Source organism: Anser brachyrhynchus, assembly GCF_964034855.1.
Source record: "Anser brachyrhynchus genome assembly, chromosome: 20".
NCBI lineage: Eukaryota > Metazoa > Chordata > Aves > Anseriformes > Anatidae > Anser > Anser brachyrhynchus.
In genome coordinates, this window is record NC_137713.1 from 11,087,173 (window position 1) to 11,113,843 (window position 26,671).

The 26,671-nt window shown below is 43.6% G+C and overlaps 1 protein-coding gene and 1 long non-coding RNA gene across 9 annotated transcripts in view; one reads left to right on the forward strand and one right to left on the reverse strand.

Annotated features, from left to right (window-relative positions):
• LOC308180601 overlaps nucleotides 1-26,671 on the forward strand; it is a 41,408-nt gene that overhangs the window by 11,619 nt on the left and 3,118 nt on the right. Inside the window, exon 2 of the long non-coding RNA XR_013941052.1 lies at nucleotides 23,371-23,616. This is a non-coding gene — a long non-coding RNA (uncharacterized lncRNA). The remainder of the gene's footprint in view (nucleotides 1-23,370; nucleotides 23,617-26,671) is intronic.
• Nucleotides 11,884-26,671, reverse strand: part of CALN1 (calneuron 1) — a 157,691-nt gene continuing 142,903 nt past the window's right edge. For all 8 annotated transcript variants that reach the window (XM_080562561.1, XM_080562560.1, XM_080562557.1 and 5 more), the window contains 2 exons: nucleotides 24,594-24,747; nucleotides 11,884-19,028 (listed from right to left, as the gene is read on the reverse strand). In XM_080562561.1, coding sequence (XP_080418687.1) covers nucleotides 18,901-19,028; nucleotides 24,594-24,747 — 282 coding nt within the window. In that variant the 3' untranslated portion in view covers nucleotides 11,884-18,900. The remainder of the gene's footprint in view (nucleotides 19,029-24,593; nucleotides 24,748-26,671) is intronic.

Here is a 26,671-nt window from a genome sequence, read left to right on the forward strand (position 1 = left end):
TATATCACAGCAAGACCAAACTGAACCCATGTTCAAACTGGAAATTCAGCTCCCCTGGTCAGGAGGTGCTGGGCACCTCTGAGCATGTGGTTTCAGTGACATGGATGCTGTTATTAGGAGGAAAACTCCACACTCAGGTACTGAGACACAGGACGCATGCAGAGCAAGGTGCTTTTGTTCTCACACCCTACAGACCGTGCCCTTCCCTGGCGGGTGCTGTTAACACCAGCCTGCTGAAGCAGAGCAGGAGGAGGAGTTGACTGCCCCGGCTTTGGTGGTGGCTGTCAAGCAAAGGTTCAGATTTGCATCAGACCCCTGGAGGGAAGCACACTGACACCCTGCTGCACTGCCAAATTAATTCTGTCAGGGTCTGAAGCAGTGCTGTAGCAGAAGCTTTGCTACTGAGAAGGTCGATTGAGGTCCATGGGGTTTCTTCCAGCCGTGGTCTCCTGCAGGGCTGGGGCAGCCCTTATGTGATGGAGGGAATCAACAAATGACCTAGAAAAGCCGAATTTATCCCACATCCAAAAGCAGCACTGTGTTATGATCACGTACTTCATGCTTCATACATATACTTCATACATGTCTAAAAGAATACCAGTAATTGGTTATTTGGAGAACAGGTTGGATATAAAAAGCATGAAAGAGATATTTTTGCACTAAGGTGCCATTTCTTGTTTCTGCAATAAGAGAAAAGGAGAGCAACACAATTTCTTGTGCGCTGGGATGTGCGCTCTGCTCCCATTGTTTGAGCAGTGCTTGTACGTGTTCACTGCAGAGATCCCGGGTGCAGTTTCAGTAGCTTTTCTCATTCTGGCATGGAGATTTTCCAAACCAGAAGAGTAAAGGATGCAACCAGTCATCATTTCTCAGAAACCAGTGACAAGGTTTATAATAAAAGCTCACATATATCTGGGTTTGAGCTGAAGCTATCTTCTATTGTCAGTATGATATCTGCCTACGCAAAGGTCTGTTTTTCCATGTGCGGCATAGTTGGCGGTGGAACTGAAAGCACTCATCCGTTACATGTAGTGCATTGACTTTTGATAGACCTGCAAAGAAAGAGTTTGCACTTTGCACACAGATTATTGTCAAGAAGTGCAGACGTAAGTACAGTGAATTTGCTGCCGAAAATAGCTTGGCTGTCATGACTGGCATACGAGTGTGTCTTGTAGGGCTTCATGCAGTGATAGTGCCTGTGTGCACATCTTCTTTTACCACTAGATGTCATAAACTGTTTTGTTGTGTTTTGTGTGTTGTTTTTTTTCACTTTCTGAAGCTGCATTTAGTGCATGAGACATCACTTGATGGAGACAGTCACATTGATAACCCCTCAATAAGCTTTCATTTTTGGTTTTGGGGTGCTTATTTATTTATTTATTTTAATTATTATTATTATTTTAAACTACCTAGGACTGGAATATGACATGAAATACCTTGTTTTAACAGCTGACACGTACCAGAGCAGTATTTCTGCCATGCTGCAAATCACACTACGGCACGCTGGCTGCAGTCTCAATGCTCATTTGGCCTTTGATTTTGCATTTTTAACATTAAACTGCTTCCATGGCCTTCCTGAAAGCAGTGATAACATTTATGTACCCTTGTTTGCATGAAGCTCCTATCTCAGAGAAAAACTGGGACAGTTTTAGATTGCCTTAGTCCAAGTCTGGCTCAGAGCTTGCTGTGTATCCACTCAGTGGCAAGGCTGGGAGGTTAAAAACAAAACAAAACAAACAAAAGAAAACAAAACAAAACAACAACCCCTTCCTTTGGATGCTGATTAATGTGGTGTGTGTTTGTTTGTTTGTTTCTTTGACAAGTTATGGCTCCTGAAAGGGGAATTGGGAAGTGTCCCAGCATGTGAACCAACCTTCCTGCAGCCAAAGGAGCTGCAATTACCAAGCTGGACAAAACAGCAATTTTTCAAACTTCACCTAAGCTTTATCTGAAGACAAGGGTTGTAAAACCTCTGCTCTGAACTGCACAGCAACATTAGGCATCAAGAACCAACAAGACTACACTTCTGTGTTTTGAGATTCCTGTCTAGAGTCCCGATTCATGTGTAAGGTAAGCTCTGTTCAGAAGGTGGAGGCATAGCCTGTGAGTATGCAGGGAGCCAACTGCACACTTGGGAGAGATCATACGTTCTTGCAGACCCAATTAAGGATCCAATGCAAATGCTGTGCAAAAACAGCACTAGAAAACCTACTCCTTCTCTCGCTTTCATCTATGCTTCTTTGGCGCTTACTTCCTAGTTGCTGTGTTTCCCAAAAAGAAATGGCATAGAAACGTTATATTATAGGGGAAAAAGAAAAGGCAAATGAGGCCATGCTACTTCTTCAGAGCAAACAGCCTGCAAAAATCTGAAGCACAACCCTGTTTCTTCCAAAAACACCTATCTATCTTGCAGCCAGCATTTAGAAATATCTTGATAACCTCACGAACGGGTTTGCTTTCTTCATTGTACACAGTTTCTGGGAGAGGTTGGGCATGAGGCCTCCTCCAGGCTTTCTGAAGTTCCCAAACATTACCTGAGGTGTCAATGGTTTGTGCTGGGGATAGCCAAGATCCCACTGACTTTTCTTCAGCGCTTCCCTAGAAAAAGCATCTCCATGGTGCTTGGTATGGAGGCAATCTCACAGAAATCATCTGCAGCACTATGCTGGAGGAATTGCATCTATAGCGCCCTTGTTTGAACTTTCTTTGATGTCTCCCTGGTGCTCTGCACCAGCAAGGAGCAGCTCAGTGAGGACAGCCAGGCCCTGTGCAATGGGGTGCTGGTGCTCAGCCTGCTGCACGGGGGCCTCCTTGCACGATGGGAGAGGCGTGAGCCTTGGGGTGAACGTGCTCACGACTTGCCTGTGGTCATAACTAGACATCTTGTGGCCTTCTGAATTTGGAGTGGCAACAAAGAAGGAATTTCATATGGGGGAAGAGAAGAGAGAAGCAGGTGAGCATGGCCACCTGAGGCTGGGGAGCACCAAAACTGGGTTTGCTCTGATGGAGGGGGGGGCTTGCTCATCTCTGAGAGAAGAAGGTGGGGGTGGCTGGTCTGGGTTGACATCTCCAAGCCTCCTTCTCTATCCTTGCCTTCAACACACCTTCTCCCCAGTTTTTCCTCCATTGAGGAAGGACTTCCCTGATGCTCTTGTGCAGGTAGCAGAGAAGTCCGACCTGCGTTGTTTAATGCTGAATATGGGTGTGTGGGTTGCTTTCCCCAGCTATCCTGTGTCTTCCGCCTCAGGCTAGACCCTTGAGGGTCAGTGCTTCCTAGAGGGGAATTTCACTCCTCCCTGGGAGTCTTTTGTGCTGCAGATTTGTCCAGTGCTAGAGGTGAATGGAAAGATGTTTCCTTCCCCTGGGCCATTGAGGAGCGGGAGGTTGCTTTGGATGTTGTAGTAATGTTTCTGTAGGTGGTTAGAAAAGAGGAAGGGCAAATGTCTTCACTGAACACCAGAATGACCTTCAGTAAATTTGGGACAAAGCTACTGACTTGACCTAGCTAAGTTCATTAACAAACTCACAGTGGACACTATCTGAAGGAAAAATGACTTTTTATAGATATAATGGATTTCTTAATTTCCAAATATAAACACAATTACCAGAATGCCTCATTACCCATAAATTATCTTCATGGAATATGGTTCTGTGGGATGGAAAATCTCTGTCAGAAGTTTGGGAAATATCAAAACAAACAAACAAACTCTAGCAAACAATGAAGAAAGCAAAAGTAATATAATTAAGTCCCAAGAGATGCTTATTTCCAGCTTGATGCAGAAATTGTCAATACAATTGAATGGTTAAATATTGACTGAATTGTAATATTTAATCAAGTAGTATTCATATTGTTCCCCTTTCAAAAGAGGTTTAGCTGGTTGTTTTATTGGCTTTTTAATCAATGCTTTAATTACATTGGTGCTCTAATTTCATAATAAGCTTGCATTAATTAAGGTAGCTCTTCTATATGCAGACACTAATAGGAAAACCAAACCAAATGAAAACAATATGCTTTTCTCACTCTACACATCAGATGTAAACTGTACTATTTATACTCATTTACTCTTGCAAAGGAAAAAGACACCAGGAATTTATATTACTCAGAATGACCACGAATTCTTTATTTGTTGCTTAGGTCATCTCTGTTCCTGAGAAAGATTTGTGAAAATAAGAGCTTGGGTCAACAATGTGTCATCAGGTTATTCCTCAGATTCTGAAAAACAAACTGTTTGGATATATTAGAAGATAATTGGGGGTCAACATAAATAGAGAAATACCTAAGCTTACTCTTGGGCAAGTCTCTATCTCATCTGGTGTCATTCACTTTTAATATCAGCTCTTACCAGAAGGGCCAGGGAGAGTGGTGAGAAGAGAAAATTGACCTGTTTGTTAAACAGAAGGATTTGTCTTGGTGCTTAGGATGCTCACAGATTCATAAACCTTGAGGAGATCTGCCTCTCATTTTTTCCTAATGTCTTAATACATAGAGATCGGTGGTTAAAGATAGATGATTAGGTTGTAGATGCCTGCACCTGAGCTACTCTTTCTGTATGAGCAGCTGTAACTCAGGAGAGTCTAGAGCACCATGTGGATGAACAGCTTATTAAACTTCTTATTAAGCCTGCCTATGCCTCTTATGTCTTGCTGTAACCTCTCCTAATAACCAGTGTAACCTGGGTGGCAGTGGTTAAGATGAACCTGAGATAAAGACGTTTTGCACCATAGCTAGGAGTTGGACTAGATGATCTTGGAGGTCTTTTCCAACCTTAATGATTCTATGATTCTAAATCAATGCGGCTGTCTTCCATGCTGGCTACCTCCATGCTTTGACAAACCCATCTCCATGGCTGTAGCTTGGTGGGACCAGGGACATCATGGGGCTTTTGGTAGCCTACAGGGTGCTCTGCTAGGCTTCTTCTGTTTGCTGTGCAGCAGACCCATCGCTACTGGGTGCACATGGGTGCCTAATTCCTGCTGTGACTGCTAATGAAAAAGTAATTCCTAGCCCTTTTTTTTCCTTTTTTTTTTCTTTCTTTTTTTTTTTTTTTTTTTCCAGAGAAAGCAAGAAGGCAGATAAGAAGGCAGATGACTATTTCTAAGCGTATCTTTGCAGTTTCTCGGTAAATGCAGGCAGCTGCTCCTGGTTCTGATTAGCACAGAGGTGTGAATTGCAAGCTCTGCTCCTGAAACCCTACCTTAACATGCCAGAGAAGTGAACAATTTCCCTGGGATACAGAAGAAAGCATTGTTTTAGCAAATGTCAATAAAGCCTAGTGGTGAGGTCATGTCTTGGACAGGAACATGCTTGGAAGGCCATGAAGATGCTGTTATCCCAAGACTTCTTTATCACGCAGTAAGACCTTTACAAAGCTGGACTGTTTCAATACAAAGGATTTTCATAATGAGGTCGCTATGACTGGGAGGGTTCTGATACCACCACGGTCACAATAACTTTAATAACACGTTGTTTCACACTTAGAAGTGATGCAGACATAAATGGATTTGTTTAGTCAATGAGATAAGGTGTCCCAAAAGTATTAAGAAATGTCTACGAATATATAAATCAGATGGTTTGGACTGTAAAAGGATGTGTTACATGACGGCTTTTTGGAGCTGCCCCCAGCTGATGCTTCTACATCTGTTGCTCATCATCTGCCAGAGCAAGGAGGCTGTGAGCTGTAAAGGGATAACAGTTTTCCTTGTAAGAATGCTTCATTGATTTTTATTAACACAGGTTGTTAACTCTACCTGCTGGTATCTGCTTAGCTCAGCCTGGGGCGTTCTCTCACAATTTCAGAGCAAGTGTTCAGAGCTGAACTTAAAGAAAGGGATAAGTAAATAAACATCACAGAGCTCCTGCTGCATGCAGTGCAGAAGATGTCTTTATAGCTTATTGTGAAGGCACCAGCATGTCAATATTTCATAAAACAAATTGAGGAAGAATTAAATGTTAGTCCTTCTTTCGGAGCATGGAGTTGGCATAATTGCAGCAATAACAACCTTTGTGCTTGAGCAGGGCTTTCTGCTAGAGCGGGTTAGTAGTTCAGCAAGTCTGTTAAAGAAACACAGTGTTTACCTAGGCTGCTGGAGGTTGCTTTGGGTTTCAGGAAAGCCAGCAGTGGTTTTAACCTTTTTATTTGTGCAAGGTCACTTTCTGATTTGGTTAAAAACACTGAAGTAATTGCTATTGTGATCTGAACTCCAGCTTCCTGCCTGACAGATGTCAACAGTACGTACCCTGAATTCTCCGAAGCAATTTATCACGGCAGCACTGTAACTACCTTCCCAAGAAATAACAATGATTCACGGTACCCCTAATATGCTATCTCTCTCTTTCTTAGAGCCTTTTACTGAGACCAATATGAGCAAACCCATATGCTCACCATTTCTTCCATTTGGCACAGTGTTGTCCCTCTTCAGTTGTTTCTTCACTTCTGTCCTCCGAACTGATGCTTGTTTTTCCTATTTATATGGGACAAACATTTTAATTAAATTGCTAGTTTGATTTGTCAAAATACAATGAAAGTTCTGCTCAGTCTCTGAATAGGACAGTAGATAAATGATTTTTAAAATGCTCTCTGAAATTGTGTTTAAGTAATAAAAAATATTCAGAGTGGGTGGTGAAGGTCTTCAGGATTAAAGTGTGGGTTATACACTTGCAAATGCGTTTGCTTTTGGCAGGACTGTGTTGGCAGGGCCTAACCTGGAGCCTGTTTCTGGTACCTGGAGCTTCCTTTCACCACAAGAAACAATTCCCACTTTCAGCATTTTTCAGGCTTTTAGATCCTTTCTGGTTTGAAATGAGAGTAGACACTAAAATTGGCACCAGCAGAGCAGGAGCTGGCACAGCACAGCAACATCCCCTCTACCTCAGCTCTGACAGTCATTAGCTTCTTTGTGCATCTCCCTTGGTCAGGCTGTTCACAAAGTCTCCAGGCAACTTCTGGAACACAAAAAGTCTTCCTTGGAGATTGGGGGAGTTGGAATTATTTATTCTGGGGTGCATGATTGCCATATAATTTGAGACCATATAATTTGAGAAACTAATTATCCCTTGGCTTCTCCTAGCAAGTCTAACCTTTAGCTCAGGGTCAGCAAACCCATCTTGGTGGAGGCGGGAGAAAGCCATGGGTTTTTCAAATACCTCCCACACGCAGGATGCTCACAGCTAGTCCCATCCATACTGTACCAGGAAGGTCCATGCTGCTGCCTAGACATGGTCTGAAAGCTGGAGATGACAACCATTTCCTGGGTCTTTCTTTCAATGACCTTTCAGATTTAGCACTAAGACTGTGTGATGGGGAAGAAGATGAAGAACCTCTTCTTAATCCTATCCAGGATGCTTGCTGATGCAGAATTGGCCCCGCATCATGTATGGTTTGTCTGGTTACTTAATGGCAAGGGCACATGGAGTGCTTAAAGCATTGCTGGAAACTGGAGCCAGGTTGGCAAGAGAAGCATTTAGAGAGATCAAATGAAGACGAGCAGCAGTAACTGGTAATGAGGCAGTGAAAAAACAGGGAGCTTCATCCTTACCTTTCAAACAATGTGAGAGTAATAAATTGCTTGTTCATACTCTATCTGAAATCATCTGCATGTGAGTGAATGTGATTCTTTTAATTTCAGTAACACGCAGACGCCAAGGTTGCTGGTGCTGGCCCAGAGCACAGGCAGCAGCCCGTGTGTGCAGACAGGACAGGCCACGGGATGAGCTCCCCAGACACACCGCTGAGCCAGTGGGGAGGATGCTTTTGCTATTCAATTCACATATCTTGCTGAACATGCAGATGAGTTTAATTTATATTTAATCAGTCTCTGCAAACAGCAATCACTTGAGAGGTTTTCCATACAACATGCAGTGATTACCCTCATTACAGTGGTACCATTCATACTGCCAGCACCGGGGTCTCTCAGCCCCTTCACTTCTGGAGCTTTAAATGCTTTCTGTAGAATGCTTTGCGGGCTGGAACTTGAAAAATCAGGAGATGGCTCAGTAGCAGCCACACTCACAGTCATGTTTTCCTTGGGACTGAGTATTGGAAATGCCTCTGAGAGCCCCACTTTGTCCCTGCGGCTGGCCAGGGAGTGCAGGTGCACTAGAGGGAGGTGACCCTGCCTGTAACAAGAGACCCCCTCATGCCAAGTATTTGTAGTCGGTTTTGTCTCAGGTTGTCTGGGTGTGAAATTACAGACCTCCAGTCTTGCAGAAGATGTGATGAACTTTGACTACTGACTGACGTGTCAAAATCAGCCAGGTGGGGCCTGTCCTTATGCCTGCAGAGGATGTTTTTGGCATCTCCACTGGAGCAGCACATTGCTGGCAGATCAGATTTGGTAGTTTCAGGGCAGGGGCTGAGGCAGAGACATGAATTTTTGCAAAACTAACTTATGATGTAGAAAAAGAAGAGCAGGAGCATTTGAACAACTTCAGCTGGTCCTTTTCCATCAGAGCTTTCTCTATCTGTCCAAGTTCGTATTTTAGCTGAAACCTAGGAGTACTCCACCATCAGCAAGCAATCAAGGGAGCACTTCTGGATGCTTGAAGAGGTTCTCGGTCCTGTCTCTGTGCCAGCCACAGGACACTGAAAATGTGCTTGCCTGCACCATCGGCATCATGCTACAGGCTGCTGACCTGTGGTTATGCTGTTGCATTGAATTTGTCTCTGTAGTGACATGTTTGGTTGGCCTGTGATTATCTCAGCTTTCTGTCGTTATAAGGAGAACTATTTTTGACAGCTTATTCTAAAGCCAGCTCATTATGGGCAAGTAGCAATCTAGACAGAAATTGGGGTTAAAAGACATTTATTACGGCATGACATCTTCACTCTGATACTTCCATGCTATTATAATAGTGTAGGTGCTGGTGGCTGTTCCAGGGGATTTATCGTCTTGCCCTTTGGGCAAGCGGTGGTGGGGCAGCACCTTTATTCATTATAAATGGTGTTGTAGATACAATGAAACGGTCATTCCTTTTCAGCCAGTGACAAGAGGGACAGATGGCAATGGAATCACCAGCTTTCAGCCATTCCTTGCTGATCCTTGACCAAATCTTGCATCTATAAAAGTTCCTTAATTGTATCTCCTCCTTCCCCCCCACCCTTCTTCCCCTCCAAATCTCCCCTATCCTTAGCAGTTGTCATGAAAGCATACCAGCTCCCGAACAGACAGCCTCCTTTCTGAGCAAAGACTAAGAATGGAAACTTTTAGTACAGAATGTGCTGTTTCAGAAAGTTGCAAAAAAAGTACAAGTTGGGAGACTGATGTGTCGCATTCAGCAGCCTCAATGCTAGCAGCAGCGATCAACATCTGCTGTAATTACTTTCTTTAGAACTTTACAAATGTGCTGATAATTTTGGTGGAAAGAAGAATAAATGGGAAAAGATCTGGAAGATACTCTTTTTTACTCTGGAAGACACTCAATTTTTTAATTAAAATGCTTTTGATTTTTAAAAAACTCTTAAAGAAGCAATTAAAACAAGATGGTATTACTCTATACTTACATGGAAAAGCCTTGCCAGGATTAACTAGCTTCCACCAAATAAATTACTGCCTTTGGATTTGCATTAGCAAATACTTTCTATAGATGTTAATCAGGAGGAAGTTTGTATTGAGAGGGTGAGATTGAAGCAGCAAAAGCTGCCTGCAGGGTCATGTGCAGAGTACCTAACTGGGGGAAAGCTTTGTGTCTAACCGAAGCCACTTCATGCTGTGAGTTTTGATCTCTGGGAGACCAATGTTGGAAAGAGGTTTAAGATGGAGCCATGTCTGAATTTTATTCCGACTACAGAAAGCTTTATTTTTTCACTATTTGTATTTCAGTAATTAAATTTGAGGCCTTGGCCAGACTCCATTTAAACAAAGCAAAGAGCCAGGGTGCAAAATGCAGTGCTGTATGATGACCTAATCCAAATCCCACCAAGTCTGGGAATGTTTCCACCGACTCCCCAGGAGCTGGATTGGACCCACACAGTCGTTCCTGCCCCTTGCCAGTGCCTGCTCCCCCGGCAGCTGGCACCTGAAACCTCCTGGTGGGCACAGCTGAAGGACGGACTTCTGGGCACTGTTGTTCTCTGCTGAATGGACAGCACTAAAATAACGTGAGCTAAATAGGCTTTGGCAGACCTGGAGCAGTGGTCATGTTTGTGGGCTCTTCTTATGGTGGGGATAATGCAGTTTGGTCTGAGTCCGAATATGGCATGTTTTTTTTCTCTTTTAAAGTTTGTTTTCTCCCTTTTGTCAGTGAAGATTTCCCAATGGTTTCATACCCGCTGCTTTGGCACTGTGCTTCTCCTCACCAAGGGCTGCTGGACAGAGAAGCTGTGTGTTAGTGATGACGCCAGTGAATTTTAACTCCTGAATAGTTCTGGTGGCTAAAACACAGCATACAAACGTGGTTTCATTGAGGACAGGAACTGCAATGGTCTGAATATGAACACTGTTGGCAAAGAGCTGAGTGGTATAGGGCTGGTATCTCCTACCAGCAGCGGATTTCTTTGATTACTCACCCGTTCCTATGATAAATATACAGGAATTCCTATAATACGTTTGATTCATTCCTATAATGAATTCAAGCTTATTCCTAAGCCATTCATTAAAATGCTCTTCACTTACATAACATAAAAGGTCAACTAGAGTGTACAGTATCTTTTTTTTTTTTTTACTCTTGGATCACAAATTTTGTAAACATGTTTCATGCATCAGTCGCTTTTCAGTGGTGATCCATGCATAGATAATTGCTCATACCAAAAGTTGTGATGGTTCCAGGAATAAGGAACGGTATCTGAGCCACCAGGCTGTTGTCCAAATGCTTACAATTAATAAATAATACGAATCCATGAAACGGAGTGTGATACATAGTGTTGTCTGGGGAAAAATACTCATTTTTTCAGAGTTTAAATGAAGGAAGCAGAACTGCTATTTTTGCAAAATAGGTCTAGGGGAAGCACTACAGCCCTATTCCAAGCACAAGGTAGAGGAGATACTCATATGGGCACAGTGGGAGCTTTGGGGCTTGCACTGTTTCTCCCAGCAGGCTACCCACTGTGATCTGGGTCCACATGGATGAAGACTACTTACCTGCATCAATTGTTTCCTTTAAAGCTTTAAGCTTTAAGCTGCTACAAGCAACTTTGGGGACAATCATTATCTTCATACTTATCTCCTCCAGCCAGACGGCTTGCAGCACATGGTGGACATTGAGGACCAGCAGCTGTGTGGAATGGTCTATAGTGAAAGGGAGAGCTCTGGATTAGCCAAGGGAGCATCTGCCCTTCAGGACATACGAACGTGGCTTAGCTGAACAGAGCAGCTCTCATGGTATGAAGCCTTGGTGGCAGCAGAGACAGGATTAAAACCTGTGGTCAATGTGCTCTTTCCAGAAGGACCCAGGCCCATCTGAGCTCAGGGAAACAGGCCCTGAATCTCTGATAGGTCTAATAAAAGTGGTTCTTGAGTCTTTAAGCAAGTGCCATGGAAAAACACATGGCATGGTCTGTCCCTTTGCTTTGAGATCTGCGTGTGGTGCCCACCAACCTCACCAGTCCTGATTTGACTTCCACCACTTCCAGAGGAGAAGTGAAATTCGTCTCTTTGGCATGCTAATGAGTCCTGTGCATCTGTTTCGCTCCTGAAGCGTTGATCCTGGCTCCGAACAGCCACAGCATTTATTCAGCCAGGAGCTCTTTTTGTAATAACAGGCTTTAAAATATGTAAATCTATTTTCAAAGCAAAATATAAACCTCAAATGTTCATGTATCCCTCAGAAGGAAGAAGGGGTCTCTGTCCTAATATTTTATGCAAATCTAGCTTTTGCTCTTGTACTTGGGCATGAATAAATATCAATGACTGCTTCAAAATGAGGAAAAAAAAAAAACTTCATCCTTCATCAAAAGAAAAAAAACTTTATTTCTATTGCATAAATAATGGTAAAATTAAAATCTTTTTATACAGATTATATATTTACAGTAGTGTTTGGTTAGAGGAAACAGCCGATACATATGGCATTCGGTTTTCCTTTTATACACGTCTTTATACACTTGGGTAACTTGCAATAACATAGGATTTATTTAAGTTGCATGCCAAGTTAATTTATATTAATATTTACAGTGTTTTGTACAAAGTGATTTTTTTTTTTAATTTTACTATTATGCTGCTGACTTGGTGAGTTGTTGTCTTTAATTAAAATGCCATGTCTTCTGTTAACAAGCAAAAATGGTCAATTTTTAACAATGAATGGTAAATGGCTTGAAAACAGTTGGAGATGAAATGATGACAAAAATGAGATGGATGCATTAGCGAAGAACTTAATTCCTCGAGATGAATCAGGACACACTGGTTACTTAGATCCTAGCATGGATTAAATGGTAACAGGCTGGATTCTGGGATTATTCCAGTTTAAGCCAATTAACTCCAATGAGTTACTTCTTATTTACTCTGGAGTCCGAGAGGAACTTCAGCTTTCTTCCTCCCACCACCCCAATTAAAATCTGAGAGAACACGAGCTGCTGCATGAAGCTGAAATAACTTTGGCTCCTCTGACAGAGATGGTGGGAAATGTCATGCCATTCTTGAATAGCTGCAATATGAAAATATGTGCACTTGTTTGACGATTGCTGTCAAATGGCAACCGCAGGGGCCTGATGCTGCAAACGCACTGGCAGCATGGTTTGAGTTTGGTGGGACTGCTCACAGGAGAGACGACATGCCTGAGTGTTGGCAAGACTGGAGGGGTAGCTACTAGAGCAAGCTCGACAGCTTTATATGGGATGGTCAAATGTCTACTTGTTGGCCAATGCAAGCTGATAAAGGAAAGTTGCATTACGGAACTCACCTAAAGCACTGTAAGATGAGTGGGTTTGAAGATGCTTATTCATGATGCTGGCAAATATTGGCCATGAACAGCTGTAGAAAAATAATTGGATGGAAAATGGAAATTCCATTTAGTAATACTCTTCAAGGCTACAAAGTATTTTGTTCTGTCTTGACAGAAAATAATAATAAATAATAATAATAAAAAAAAAGTATTTTCATGGTCAAATTGTCAAGTACTGATCACTAGATTCAGAGGAATTCCTTTTTCTCCCTTTTCCCCTCTTCTCATCCATTTTGGGCCTGAAATTCTTTACTAGTGAAGATGCCAAATTGAGGCAATTTTTCAGACTTTTGCCACTGGAACAAAAGTCTGAAAAACGTCAGACTCCACTTCATAGAGCTGCCTAAAACATGCTACTTGAACTGGAGAAAAACAGGATTTGTTTCTGATAATAACCAACAACATAGAGAGATTAAAATGTTTTGAGCCTTTTCTTTTTCTGCATTAAATTCCTTAGTTCCTGGGAAAGTAATAGGTTTTAAGTGATGCCAGGGAAATATAATTGCACTGTCAGAACTCAGTACAGTAAAATAATAGATTGAAAACCAGCAAGTTCTGTACATCTTCATCTGTGGAATGTAAGCATGATTCAGAGCCAAGAAAAAAAAAAAAAAAAAAGATACTTTATCAGATTCTCATTTTAGAAGAGTTGGTTTTTCTTCTTTCAAATAGTCATCCATAAAGCAGAAACTAAATAATTTATTACACGGGTGGATAAAATAGGGAACTTCATTCTTAGTGATCTTAATGTATTCCTCCTACAGCTTCTCTCTTCGCAGATCCAAGTCTGACTCGGGACTGTGAACCTCTTGCTTTTGTGCGATGACAGCCCTTGGCAGCGCGACTTGCTCTGGGCACGTGCACGGTACGTGCAGGGAAAGAGAGTCTTTCGTGGAAAAAAGCTGCAAAGTACCGGGCACCTTGCAAAGCAATGTGTCATCTCGAGCAGAGCCAGCACTGGACCTTGGATGGCCTTGCATGGTCCTCTGGGTGTCCCAGGAGATGCTTTGGTCTTTTGGAGCAGGCAGAAAGATGCAGTGTGTTCTTTCCATGGAATAAAGTGTTTGCCAGTAGGTACTTTGCTCATCCAAGTCTGTCAAAAAGACTTCATCCATCTCAAGTAGCATCCTTAGGAATGCTTCCTACCTGTTCTTGATTTACTTCCTCACTATCCTATTACTTATGGGAGAAAGACTGGCCTCAGCTTAAAACAGTGCATATACATATCTTTTTTTTTTTTTTTTTTTTTTTTTTTCCCAGAGTTTATGGAAATCTTTTATGTAAAGCAAGTAACATCCAGCTCTAACAGTTCATCACATCCAAAGTGAGCACCCAATAACCACCGAATAGCATGTATGAAGTCTCTCAGCAGGTGACACCCCAATATCCAGCTCTAGTTCACCTGGTAGCGGGGGCATGTAGCCAGGTCTCCTATACCTGCTCACAGGTGACCCCTGTCCTGGGGAGGTCTGTGAGCACCTCCACCACGACGGGGTGTCCTCTAACAGTTACCAGCACATTTGTAGGTACCCATCAAACTCAAAAATTAATTACTTCTTTCTTTTCAAGACTTTTTGTCCTTTGTCATCTCTATATGACCTCTACCAGCATGAGTACCAAATGCCCCCTTAAAGAGGGTTTCCAGTTGCCCACACTGTTTGTGGTTTTTAGTTCTCTGTACTATTGCCAATACTGCATCTGATTATTAAAGCCTTCTCAGCGGTGGAGCCAGCGAGAGAGTCAGGCCCCAGTGAGGCCCTGAGGTGGTGCAGCCTGATGTGGGCAAGTGCCTGCCCCTGAGGCCCAGCGCCATGCTGTGCTTGGCCTGCACAGTAAGGCCTCAGCTGAGGCCTTCGCGGCTGACCTGATGGTATGGCTTCAGATCTGACAGGTAATCCATGCTCCCATAGCAGCTTTTTGCTGGAATTCATTTCTCTGTGGCCTCTGAAGTGCCACATGCCTGCTGGTCCCTCGTTGGCTTCTCCAGGAGCAGATGCCTTGTGCTGCTTGAAAATCAGGCTGTGCCTTCAAAGTTAAAGCCACAAATGGTTCTCAGCAAAGCAGCCCTGCGCCGTGCAGGAGCAATAAGCCAAATCCTTCCCATCAGGACTGGTCCCTCCGTGACGGACGTGCCCAACAAGCCCAGGGCAGCCTGTGTTGAGCGGCACGTACACGGCCTTAATTTTATTTGCTCCCAAGCCAAACCAAACCAAAGCCTCTCTCAAGCTAAAACAATCATGGCCACCTCATATCTTTCCCTCTCTGCCAATCTGTTTAATTGCACACCTTATTTTTATATTTTGTGACTAAGCCAACAGAGTCATCATCTTCAGGGTGCTCAGAATTTGCTGATAATTTGCTAATCCATGAGCTGAACGGTTGTCCCGGGCTGCTGCGAGTCATTTGTCCAGCCTCGGTGTGGCTGGGAGTGTGTTTGCAATTGCTGTGTGTCACTCCAACTTGTGGCACACATGTCACGAACAGTGAGGGTTGCCATAGCAATATCCTTTTCATACAGAATTGCAGTGCTGAAAAGACACTTAAATTCTCATGTAACTGGCAAGAGCATAAGTTTAGTGCTTTTTCTGACAGCTCTACCTAGCCCTGCTGTAGTCTGGATATTTTTTAAAGTATGTTAATTAGCACTTAAATAGGTTTTTTTTTTCTTTTTCTTTCTTTCTTTCTTTTTTTTTTTTAAGTATGGGATGTGGGTTTTTTTATTTTTATTTCTTTGATTCTTCTACTTTCTTCCCCCTATACCTTTGCCATCAGGTTCCAATCAAAATTTTACTGCTCTATTTTTACCTACTGTCTGTAAAAGCAATAAAAAGCCCCTTTTTCCACCTCTTATGTAGAAGAAGAAGGAAAAAAAAAAAGGAAAGAAGATAAATGGATGTTACATAAATGGAGCCAGGGAGGGAGGGAGGGAGGAGACAGAGGTCCAATGCTGCTGGCCAGGAAGGATGTGAAGGTGTAACTAGAAAGGTTGCTGGGGGTTGCTGGGAGTGGAAGGGTTGAAACGGCTTGGCCTGATCCATCCTGCATTGCCACTCACTACCAGAAGAGCCTGACAGATTAAAGAAGGGATATCTTCAAGATGCCTGTAGATGAAGAAAGGCTGCTCTAGGAAGGAAGAGGAGACCTCTGGCAAGACATGGCACTGATTCATAACAGATAAATTGGGTTCCCCACAGAAAAAGCAAAACCAAAAAATCCCCAAATCCCGTACCCAGTAAAATCAGCGGGGAGTTTTGCAATGAACTCTACTGACCCCAGGCTATGGCTTTTACCAATATATTAATTATAAGTTTGGTTTTACAAATGGACCTTCAAGACAAAGAATTGTGCTGAACAATGACTATTTACATTTTTATGGAACATGCATGTAGAAATTATGGAGCCTCTAGAAAGCTTGGAGGAATGGAAAAGATTATCTTGTCTGTAAGGTAGCTGCTATAATTGGAGTCTGCCTGGTGTTAGCTGTCGGATGAGTGAGAAGAACGTGGAGAAAAGCCTGGTGTATGTTTACTTGTCTTTCTGTGCTAAGCGAAGAGGCAATGCTCTGCCCCATGGAGCTGCTGTGCTGAGGGGGGCTGGTGGGTCAGTGCCCACCTCTGCTCCATCTCCATCTGCTCTGCTTCTCACATCCACTCCAGCACAATCCCAGGAAAAAAAAAAAAAAATCTTAGTAAGTACCACTCAGTGGTAAGTAACATTTAGACTTTTTTCTGCTGCCCCCACCAATTCATGTGCCCCTGAGACCTAAAAATGTGGATGACAGTTCCCTCAAAAAGATCTCCAAGCTCATTATCTGCAATATCCAGCACAGTGAGCGTTGGGAGCACCCCTGGTTTTCCCCAGCGGAGTGAATCCTTTGCTTGAGCTTGCCTATGATTTTCTGCTGTTGGTTAAGTCTGCTCCTGCCCTATAGGAAACACAAATCCCTCCATCTTCTGGGAGATGTAAAAATTTTAGCGGAATGTTTTGTGGTTGACCTCTATTAGTCACAGCGGAACAGAAATACAGAAGTGTGTGTTTGTGGAAGGCAGAAAAACAACTCAGCCGCTTTGGAAATGACAGCTGTCGTCTTCAGATATGGAGGGGGGCACCAGGAAAATGGCAACATGGAAGTGGGCGACTACAACACACACCTAAAGACAAAATCCTAAGCAGTGACATGAGTTTAAAAGGGTAGTGGGAGACAGAACAATGAGAAACACGTTTTCAAATTAGGCTATGAAAAAGAAATACAGGTTAAATATTATCAATTGAACTTGTAACCAAAAAAAAAAAAAAAAAAAAAGACCTGAAACAAGTCTTTGGGATGGATCCAGGCTTAAGCCAATGACTGCTGTGTAGGACGAGGGAAGCTCATGGTCCACAATCCCTCTGGGAGCCATCCTGCCCCCTCTCATGACACAGGAAACAGTCATCTACGTTCCAGGAGCAGGATCTCATTGTTCCTTGGTGTTTCTGGAGCTTGCCCAGCTGGCAGCATGAAGCCACCGCAGCTCTGACTCCTGCGTGAACGCTTCCCGCACTGGCTCCGCATGTGCCGGCTGCAAATATCTCCCATGAGGTCAAGGAAACCAAATCTCTCCCAGCGATGACACGCAGATGCACAGTTCATCTGAAGGTAAATGCAAGGATTTGTATCATGTTTAAAAGGAGAAACACTTTCAGATGTAATCCTGGCTCCAGGAGTGTGCAGTCCCTGCACTTTCCGCGGGATGTGTTGTGTCTCTTGTTTGCATCACTCCATCTTCTCCTTGCTGCACATTAAAATCTCTTCCAGGAAAAATAACTAACACTTGCGGGATCTGAAAGTCTGACACACTGCATAACATATGGCGGTATGCTCAAGTTTGATTCCTTCTTCTCTTGCTGCAGCCTGCTTTCCAGCTCATCCTCTCTAGAGCCCGTCCATGGGATGGGTGAAGCGGTGGCAGTGGTGGTGGGATGGCTCCAACAAAGGTCTGGAGCAGCTGGCTGGTCAAAACCCACATCACCACACAGGTGAATATGCAATGTCTCTCATGAGAAGGTGTCTGACGGAGGATTCACTGCAGATTACAACCAGGGCAAATGAAATAAAAATCGGGCAGGTGAGGAGCAGGGAGAAAAGCTGAGAAAGAGCCTTCCTTATGGTTTTGGTCTCAGATAAGGTTGTTGAAGACCAATATAGTGAGAGGGCAAGACTTCTGGAAAGAAAATGTTTTTGAATACGCAAGTGGGACCAAAGAGAAGGCTGGCGCTGGTGGTTGCAGTTGGCTGGAAGACTGTGCACAAATTGCAGGAATGCCCATGTGTGAAAGCAGGTGGTGGTTCTTAAACCCTGATCTGCGGTGGGAAAAAATGGCAAACAGACTCATGCTACCCCACAGTCTGGTGTCAAAGGTGGCATTTATGAAGCAAAAATAGACATTTTGTATGATGCTGGCAAATTCTCCTCTTTTTACTTTGAAAATACTGTACAAGGATGCTCTAGCTCCCCTCTAATGCCGTAAACTCAAAGGCATGGTCATAAGGGAAAAACAAAGTGAAGCTGAAGTACACGAAATAAAATGAACAAGACTTGCTTGTGGCAATGCTACGATCAACTTCCTGGGAATGTGGGCCCGGCGGAGAGCTATGCAAAATAGTCAGTTGGCCCCTAGGTTAAAAGACAGCCCCGCTGCAATGAGTCACGAGGCTGTGCCTCCTTGAAACTGCAAAACAGACCGCTGGATGAAAGTGTCTTCCAAGTTGCCATTGCTGTTTTGAAGCAATAATTCAGAACTCCTGTATATTTTTTTTATTGCATTAGGAAACAAAACCTTTAAAGCATTAAGACAGCCCTTTTATGTCCCTGCCAAAAGGATGTAGTTGATTCACAAGACACGTTACGCTGCTGGCCCCAGGCTCCTTGTCGAATGGTGCGTTATCTGCCTGCCTCTGTCTCTTTGCCGTGTGAGAGTCGGTTCGGGGGAAGCTCACCCGGTGGCATGCGCATGCATGGTCAGTTTGGTTCACAGTGTCATGGCGAGAGGCTACTCCATGCCGCTCCGCAGGATCTGGTTGGCCGCAATCAACATCACGCTTATAATAAAGGCCATGGCAAATGCGCAGATAAGGCTCTTCCGTACACAGGTCTGTCTGTTCTGTTTCTGGGCGTGCACTGCAGGAAAGACAAGAGAAAGATCATAGCATCACAGAATCACAGGATGGCTTGGTTTGGAAGGGAACTTAAAGACCATCTAGTTCCAACCTGCTGGGGGGTTACTCGATGAATTCCTCGGCCAAAGAAACATTTTTACTTTCCACTGGGATCAACTGAGCTCGGAAATCTTCCTTCTCCTCAATGTATACCCACCTTTGGCTGAACCCTCTAGCTCATACTTTGAAGATCCCCTGTGCTGGCCAAGTGTTACCTCCCCTTGGAGACCATTGGGGTGAATGCTGTTGGGATTTCCAAATAATCAACCTTACCATTCATTACTTCCATACCAATTTTCCTATTAGACTGCCCTCTTGTACTGCAGGAATGCCTTCTTCACTCACATTGGCTTTGAAAACCTTCAAATGCCTGAAGATTTAAGTGTTTCAGTTGATCTGGGTAGGGGTAGGTTTTTTTTTTAAGTTCTTTATGAAGTTCTCTATGCATTTCTTTTATTAGAAATATTGGTCTTCTGTGAATCCCCTTAGACATGTCCAGGTTTTTCCAGTTATAGGTCAAATGGGAGCAAGCAGAGATTCAAGATGTGCTCCCTGACAATGCTTAAAAAAACACTGTGATCATTCCCATGAGTATGCATAGTACATTAGTAATTTTTTTGAACTGTCTTTAGGTTTCCTGTGCCTAAGCAAAATCAGACTTACTAAGAACCTTTTCAAATGAATGCTTGCAGAACAATTGTCAAAAGAGGTGAGAGCAATTTGCAGCAGTTAAAATGCAGACAAATGGGATTTTTAACATTTGACATATTTTACGTAATTATATTTTTAAGTTTAGCAAGAAGTATACATGTTGCGGTCTGCTAAAGCCAGTTCATGTCTCTGCCTCAGTCTCCCTACCTAAGAATACCAGAACAATATATTGTACTGGGGTTCCATGAAGATTAATGTTTGAAAAGGCTCTGAAGGTCCTGCAAGATGGACACAGAAAGCCACAAGATCCTCACACACATATATGGGTAGTAACGCACGGTCCTTTTTAGGTACAAGAAGGGATTTACCCACCTCCTTTTTCCCATGGATGCTCGCACTGGTGATGATGGGAGACTTTCAGATGGTTTGACAACAAGCTCAGAATTACAACAAAACCAAAATGTGACCAGAAAAAGGCTCTGAGTGCCCAAGCTGTGAAAAGTCCAGGAGGATATTTCGAGCATACACAGAAATAAAACCTTATTTTGATCCAGGCTTGAACCTCATCACACGGAGAGAGGGGAGCACCGGATGCTGCATTTCAAACACTTGTTTCATCCCTCCTTGCCTCCTCTGGCCAGGATTTAGCAGTGTCTGTGTCCTAATCCCAGCTCCCATGCGGTCCCTGAGTATCAGCTCAGTGCCGGAGGCACAAGAAGCCCTCGTTAGGCAGCACTTTGAGTCAAAATGCCGAGGGCAGGGAAATGTTGCACAACCATTGCTCCAAGGGACTCACTGTATTCTGCTCAGATAATGAAATCCCCCTTATGGCAGCCTCCTAAATTACTTGCTTTCTGCTTGCGTGGCTCTACTCCTTGATTCCTTCGTTTGCTTTTATAACGCACACAGAATCAATACTGTAGTTCCTTGGTTTTGTGCATGATACCCCAGTGCTTTGAAAAGCTTGTTAAATAACAGCTTTGGTTATTCTGGTTTTATTTTTCTGTTATTTATGCACTTTGAAAACTCTCCCAGCCAGCAAACAAAACAGTGGCATAAGCCATCACGGTCAGTGTTGCCGTTCAACACAGGGCTCTGATGCCAGTTACTATGACTGGGAGAGCAGTTGAAGACTGGCCATGACTTTCTGCAATGGCATTTTCCTATTCAATGGAAAAGAGTAAAGCATATTCAGTATTTCTTGCAGAATTGCTCCTGAAGCAATTTCTTCAGTCTTCTGTTATACTATCAAGTCAAAATAGAGCTTAAAGATAGCAGGATCCAGGTAAGCCATCGGTATTGTTCTTTACCTACTGAGAAGCTGAAGTTGCTGATTTTTTTAATTGTTAACACAATTTCATGCTGCCCTGGGAGCAGTCTATGAATTGTCCTCTTAAATATGAACACCCTCTTGCCCTTCCTGTAAATGACGAGGTTTTGCTTTCAATTCCCTCATTTCTTCAAATTCATAGATCCTTTGAGCATGGCACCTATTCTTTTTCCTGCTGGTTTCCATAGTGGGCATTGTCACAGGTCTGAATTATTGATGTGTTTTGCATTTTATTGCCAATAGGACTTTTTAATACCCAGGGGACATGCAGGTATTTGGACGTGAGTTGTTTCCTTGAACATGGTCAGAGCCAGAAGTTTCTGCTGAGATGTCCCTGTCTGTTCCCAACACAACCGTTCAATGTAAAGGAAATCTCAAGAATCAAAAGCACATCAAGACTCATCCTTCACCTTCTCAGCACGCAAAGGTACGCTGGTAGGGAGGACTTGGACAAGGGGTGGCAGAGAGCTACCATCTGTAACTTCTCCACCTGGACATAGGCTCAATGGGTACATCAGTCCACTGGCTGTGACTGCCAGGCTGGTTGTGATGCCCACAGTGGGGCTGAGAAGCTCAGAGTGAGCATTGAGAACCCTCTCCCCTGCAGATTTAAGCTTGCTAATGTGATCAGCTACAGTGTATTTATAGTGACTTTTGTCATTACTCTGCCAAAGGTGAGTTAGCTGAGGAGCGGATGCGCCTAACGCTTATCCGGGGAGAGCGGGGAGGGGACCTGTGGCAGCTCTTGCACATCCTGTTAATTTGAATGTCAGGGCTGAGGATGAAATACCCATGGCTGGCAGCACAGGTCACTGTAACTATCCAGCACTCTTGTTTGCCAAGAGCTTAATGTCATGAGCATTTGGATAAAGGGACCTGCCACATGAATGATTTTTGTACTACAAATTTTTGCTAGTGCGATGTCATTGTAAAAGGTTGTCCTTTCCTTGTGTCTTTTCCCATAAAATCACACACTCTTCTTGGCTCTGAGCTTCGTTGTCCTGCCCTAAGCATTAATGAAAATAGTGAGAAGGGCTGAAGATACAACTCCGCCTCCCTTCTGGTTGTGTTCTTTATTGTCAAGGCTGGTGTGGGCTGCTTGTACTGAGGAGCTGGGCATTTTCATTGCTTTGCTCTTCATCAAGTAGAAGGCTAACAAAACTCCCTAGAAATGTGTAGGAGGGAAAGTTGTAATGTGAGCCTAGATCTGACGTCTTGCAAATGACTCTCATGTTCAGAGTGAGCTGAACAAAATCCTGGACTTGTCTCTGACCATAATACAAATTTTTTACTTGGTTTAAAATGTGCGTGTGGTTGTGTGTGTGTACGAATATGAGAGAGAGAAATAACTTACATCATCTGTGTTGATATACAATAAATATTATCAAGTTTAGTTGCAAAGGTCTTATTAGGACAAGAAGCCAATATAGCAAAATCTTGAGAATTACAGAAATTTGTATTTGTACTTTTCCTGATAGTAATGTTTCTTGTCCATGGAGGAAGGCCTCGGTGATCCTTTTTGATGGCAAGAACATGCCCAGGGGTGACAGTGGGTGGAGATGCCCCATTGCAGCAACGTACTGAAAATATCTGTTGTCTCTCCTCCCTTAGGAGTCATTCCCAAATCTCAGTGAAAACCACCAGGGCCTAACTTGGCTTCATTCCTACCCATAATTAAAGGCACTTTAGAGGGGTGGATGAAATGTACATTAAATATAGATGTGAACCTCTAAGCTAGTCCCTTTAGGCTACCTTTACAGTTGAAAGAAATAGGTGGTTTTTTACAGCGCAGTTCACCTCATCCCAATGTAGTGCTTCGTATAAATTAGAGGAATTGTATCCATAAAGTATCTTTTTCTCTCCACTAATTAAGTGAGCGAAGGGTGACGAACTTACATAGAGACACTTCTTAATACTAGGCTGAGATGCTGCCCAGCCTTCATGACAGCTCTCCCTTGGTGCCATCAGTCTATGACATGAGTCCCTATCATTCCTGCTTCTGAGTCCTCTGGGGAATTTTGTGTTTGGGAAATGGGAATGCTTACAACAGCTGTGTCTCCTCTGGCACAAGTAGGTTCTTCAAGTAATGGCATGTCCAGCCTTGAGAGCTGCGGGGACATAACCTGCTCTCAGTCTGCCTTTCCTGGGAGAAATGCTCACGTCAGAGCTGCTGTGGACCAGAACTATCCCCTTCTTCTGGGACCTGGAGCAAAACTTAGCATCTTGGTTGACAGTGTTTCGTTGATCTTTAGTCTCTGGTGGATTTGTATGTGTGTGTATGTATTTCTAACAACATCTAAAAAAAGGTCTGTTTTGCTTCTAGGTTCTGCCTAGCACCAGCAATGCCAACATCCCACGAGGAAAGCTGTTCTTGCTGTACTTTTGGAAGCTGGGACTTCCAAAATGAGATGCTGAGCATTTTGGTTTTCGGACCCATTTTTTTTTGCGACTGGGATAGTTCACCCAAGTACCGACGCTGAAAGAAGCCTGCATGCCTCTCGCAGCAGTGACAGCTGGCGCATGTCTCCACTGAATCAGCAGGTCAGTGGGGACTAACAGCTCCATTCATGTAAGTAAGCATCCCTTCCTCCCTGCCGCTCTCTGTGAGGAAAAAAAAATGTTGCTTGGCTTGGTTTGAAGAGTGTCGCTGCTTGCCTCCCTCCTGCAGGCTTTTTAAAATTCAGCCGTGCTCTTCTCTACATCTTTTCTGCAGTATTTAGCACAGGATGACTGTGCTGGATACAGCATCTGAATCCCATTAATTAGCCAGGCTAAGAATCGCACTAATATGCTTATCCTTTGCTTTGTTTTGATGCTTCATTATCTCCACCTGGTGCCCTTTCAGAGGCTACTTGACCCCTCAGAGTATCAGGATTTCCCACAAATGGACGATGTAAAGTGGCATTTCAGTGGGTGGGAAAGCACCAGGGTGATGTGCAGAACCCCTGAGTTTCTCTATATATATCTCCCTGGACTTTTTGCACTTGAGATGATTTTTATGTTTGGTTGTTACAAACAGCAACGATTTGGAGCACCATGAGTTCCTCTGACCTAGAAGCTGATTTATTTGCCAGGAGTCCATGGGTATCTGTACTGTGAATAAATGCACGGTTTGGGCTTTGTGGGTAATATTGTCTGCTGTGCTGCTACACTGAGGGGAAAAATAGACCAGGTTGGCTATGTTTGACACAAATATTCCTTTTCATTTCCTAAGAGGCACTGAAGCTGGCCTGTGAATTTCATTTTATTGTTGGCTCCAAAGCGAAACAGCCCAAGTACCACCCTGTGGCTCTGCAAACCATCAGATATAAAAGTTGCTTTGGGCATACTCCAAGGTTAGGGGACAACTGAGAAAGAAAGGGTTTTGGTATTGGCTCAAAAGCTGCGTGGACTAGTAGTAGACTGAGCATTGATCTCAAAGCTGAGAAGTCCTGAAGTAGCTCCACGCTAACTCTGTGCAACCTTGCCCATTGCATGTCGTGGCCCAGGCTGAGTTTTACAAAGGAAGCAGAAAGAAAATAATAGTATAGAAACTTTCTCTCTCACCTTCGAACTCTGTCTGACAGTTGCCAGAGTTTTCATTTAAACTCTCCTCTTCATTGATAATGATGTTCTCAATGTCCTTCATCGTTAAGTGGTCCCGGAAGGCGTGGTAGAGGATGTGTTTCAGCTCTTCTAGTGTTATCCTCTGCATGTCGAACTGTGGGAAGAGAACCGAGTTAGACGCGGCCAGCAGGAACAAGCGTGGTACTGGGAGGAAGAGAGGCATGTGGGCACATCGCAGTTCCTTACTTGTGGTTTTTTCAACCTCATTTCAACACCTCAATATAACTTTGCAAATTTTGCTCTTTTGGGTTCATTTAACACTAACAGTGTGAATAATTCAACTGGATGTAGGTAGAGCTCTTGCAGCTTACTTATTGCTGGTAGAGCTGTAGAAAAGCAAGGGGTTGTTTTCCAGGCTGGAAGTACAGCAATCCAGTATCAGCCCTGGCAATCCTGGAAGAGGTAAATCCCTCAGAAATTCCCCTGGCACCTCTAATGCCTTGCCATGAGCCACAACCTTCTCTCTGCCCTGTTTTTCCTCCTAACTGCAGTGTGGAGAGCACAAGCAGAGAACATTTCCCTCACAGAAATGCAGATCCAGTAGGTAAATGCTGTTTCTGCATATACCAGATAAACGCTTTAAAACCAGATTACTCCTACAGATTATGTAGAAATGAACATTTTGCAGCAGAGGAACTTTGCACAGGTGTAAGGTTCATGGTATTAACATCTGCTAATGGTACACAAGAGAGGGGGTACCCACTGTCTGACTGGCAGCCCAAGGGAGGAGACTAGCCTCTCTGAGCCATCGGTGCAGGCACTGAAGAAGGATGGAAGTGCTCTGAGCCCCCCCGCATCTCCTCCTGCGCTGCTGCTGATAGGCAGGTGGTGAGCCTGCATCTCAGCACGTGAGCAGCACCTTGACGTCTCAGCCCTTACAGCCCCAAACACAGGCTTGCCAGCACCAAACAGCAAGCACCGGGGCTTGTACACCCTTATCCAAACTGCCTACCTTCGAGAAACCTCAGAAAAACCAAACAACCCTGGCTTAACACTGTGGTGGAGGAAAGGCGATGCAAACTTGTGCCCACTTCTGCAATTGAGAGTGTGGCGATAATGCACGATCAGATCACATAGCTGGCATTTCGGAAACAGTACAGCATAAATCCCCCATCCTTTCCCCCAAGGTTGATAAGGACAGGACAAACCTTATCAGCTCTGAGCCGCCCGGTGTGTTATCTAAGGTTGTCTTCCCTGACCACTGCTCCACACCTCATTGCACAGATACAAAATCATTAATTCTCAAAGTGATTAACTGAGGGAAATAAGTGCACTGTGATTAAACCTGGACCTCAAAGTATTTATGTGTTTCTGTGTGCATATAAGCAGATTTGCACGCATCCATATGTATTAATCTATCTATCCTTAGAAAAACCGATTTTTACAGTTCTATTTATTTATTTCATGCAATAATTTAAAACTTGGTGCAGAAAATCTGCAGAAAAGTGAACAGCAGGCGTACAGTGGACAGACAGTTCCTGTTTTTTTTGCCCCAGATGAGTTTTCTGAAACTCTGATTTGGTTGGTATGCTTGTTTTGTTGCTTTCCTTGTTCCTCAGGGATTCGATATTCATGCTGCCCAGCTAAAAATAGCGAGCGCACAATTGTCACCAGTGGTCCCCTGCTGCACAGTTCAAAGTTGGATTGCAACCCCCCCTGTTATTTAGTCACATATTTCCAGCTTTATTTATTGTGCATGAGGAAATTTCACCACCAATAATCTGTCTTCTTATATGTTAAAAGAGCAAGTAAAATCAAGCAGCTGTGTACTTCACAACTATGATTATGAAAAGCATTTCTCCTGGCAAATAAAGGTGTGGAAACTGGGGCTAATGTGTATGCTTGTCTTACAGCAGTGTCAGGAGCTGTCATTAGCGGAGGTTTGCGGAGTGCCTTGAGGCTGCCCAGGGTGTGCATCCCTCCCGGCTGGCTTCCTGCAGCACCAGGGAGGTGTACTCGCGGGCAGCAGCAATGCTTTATCACCTGCCACACAGTCCTGCTCGCCTTTGAAGTTTTTC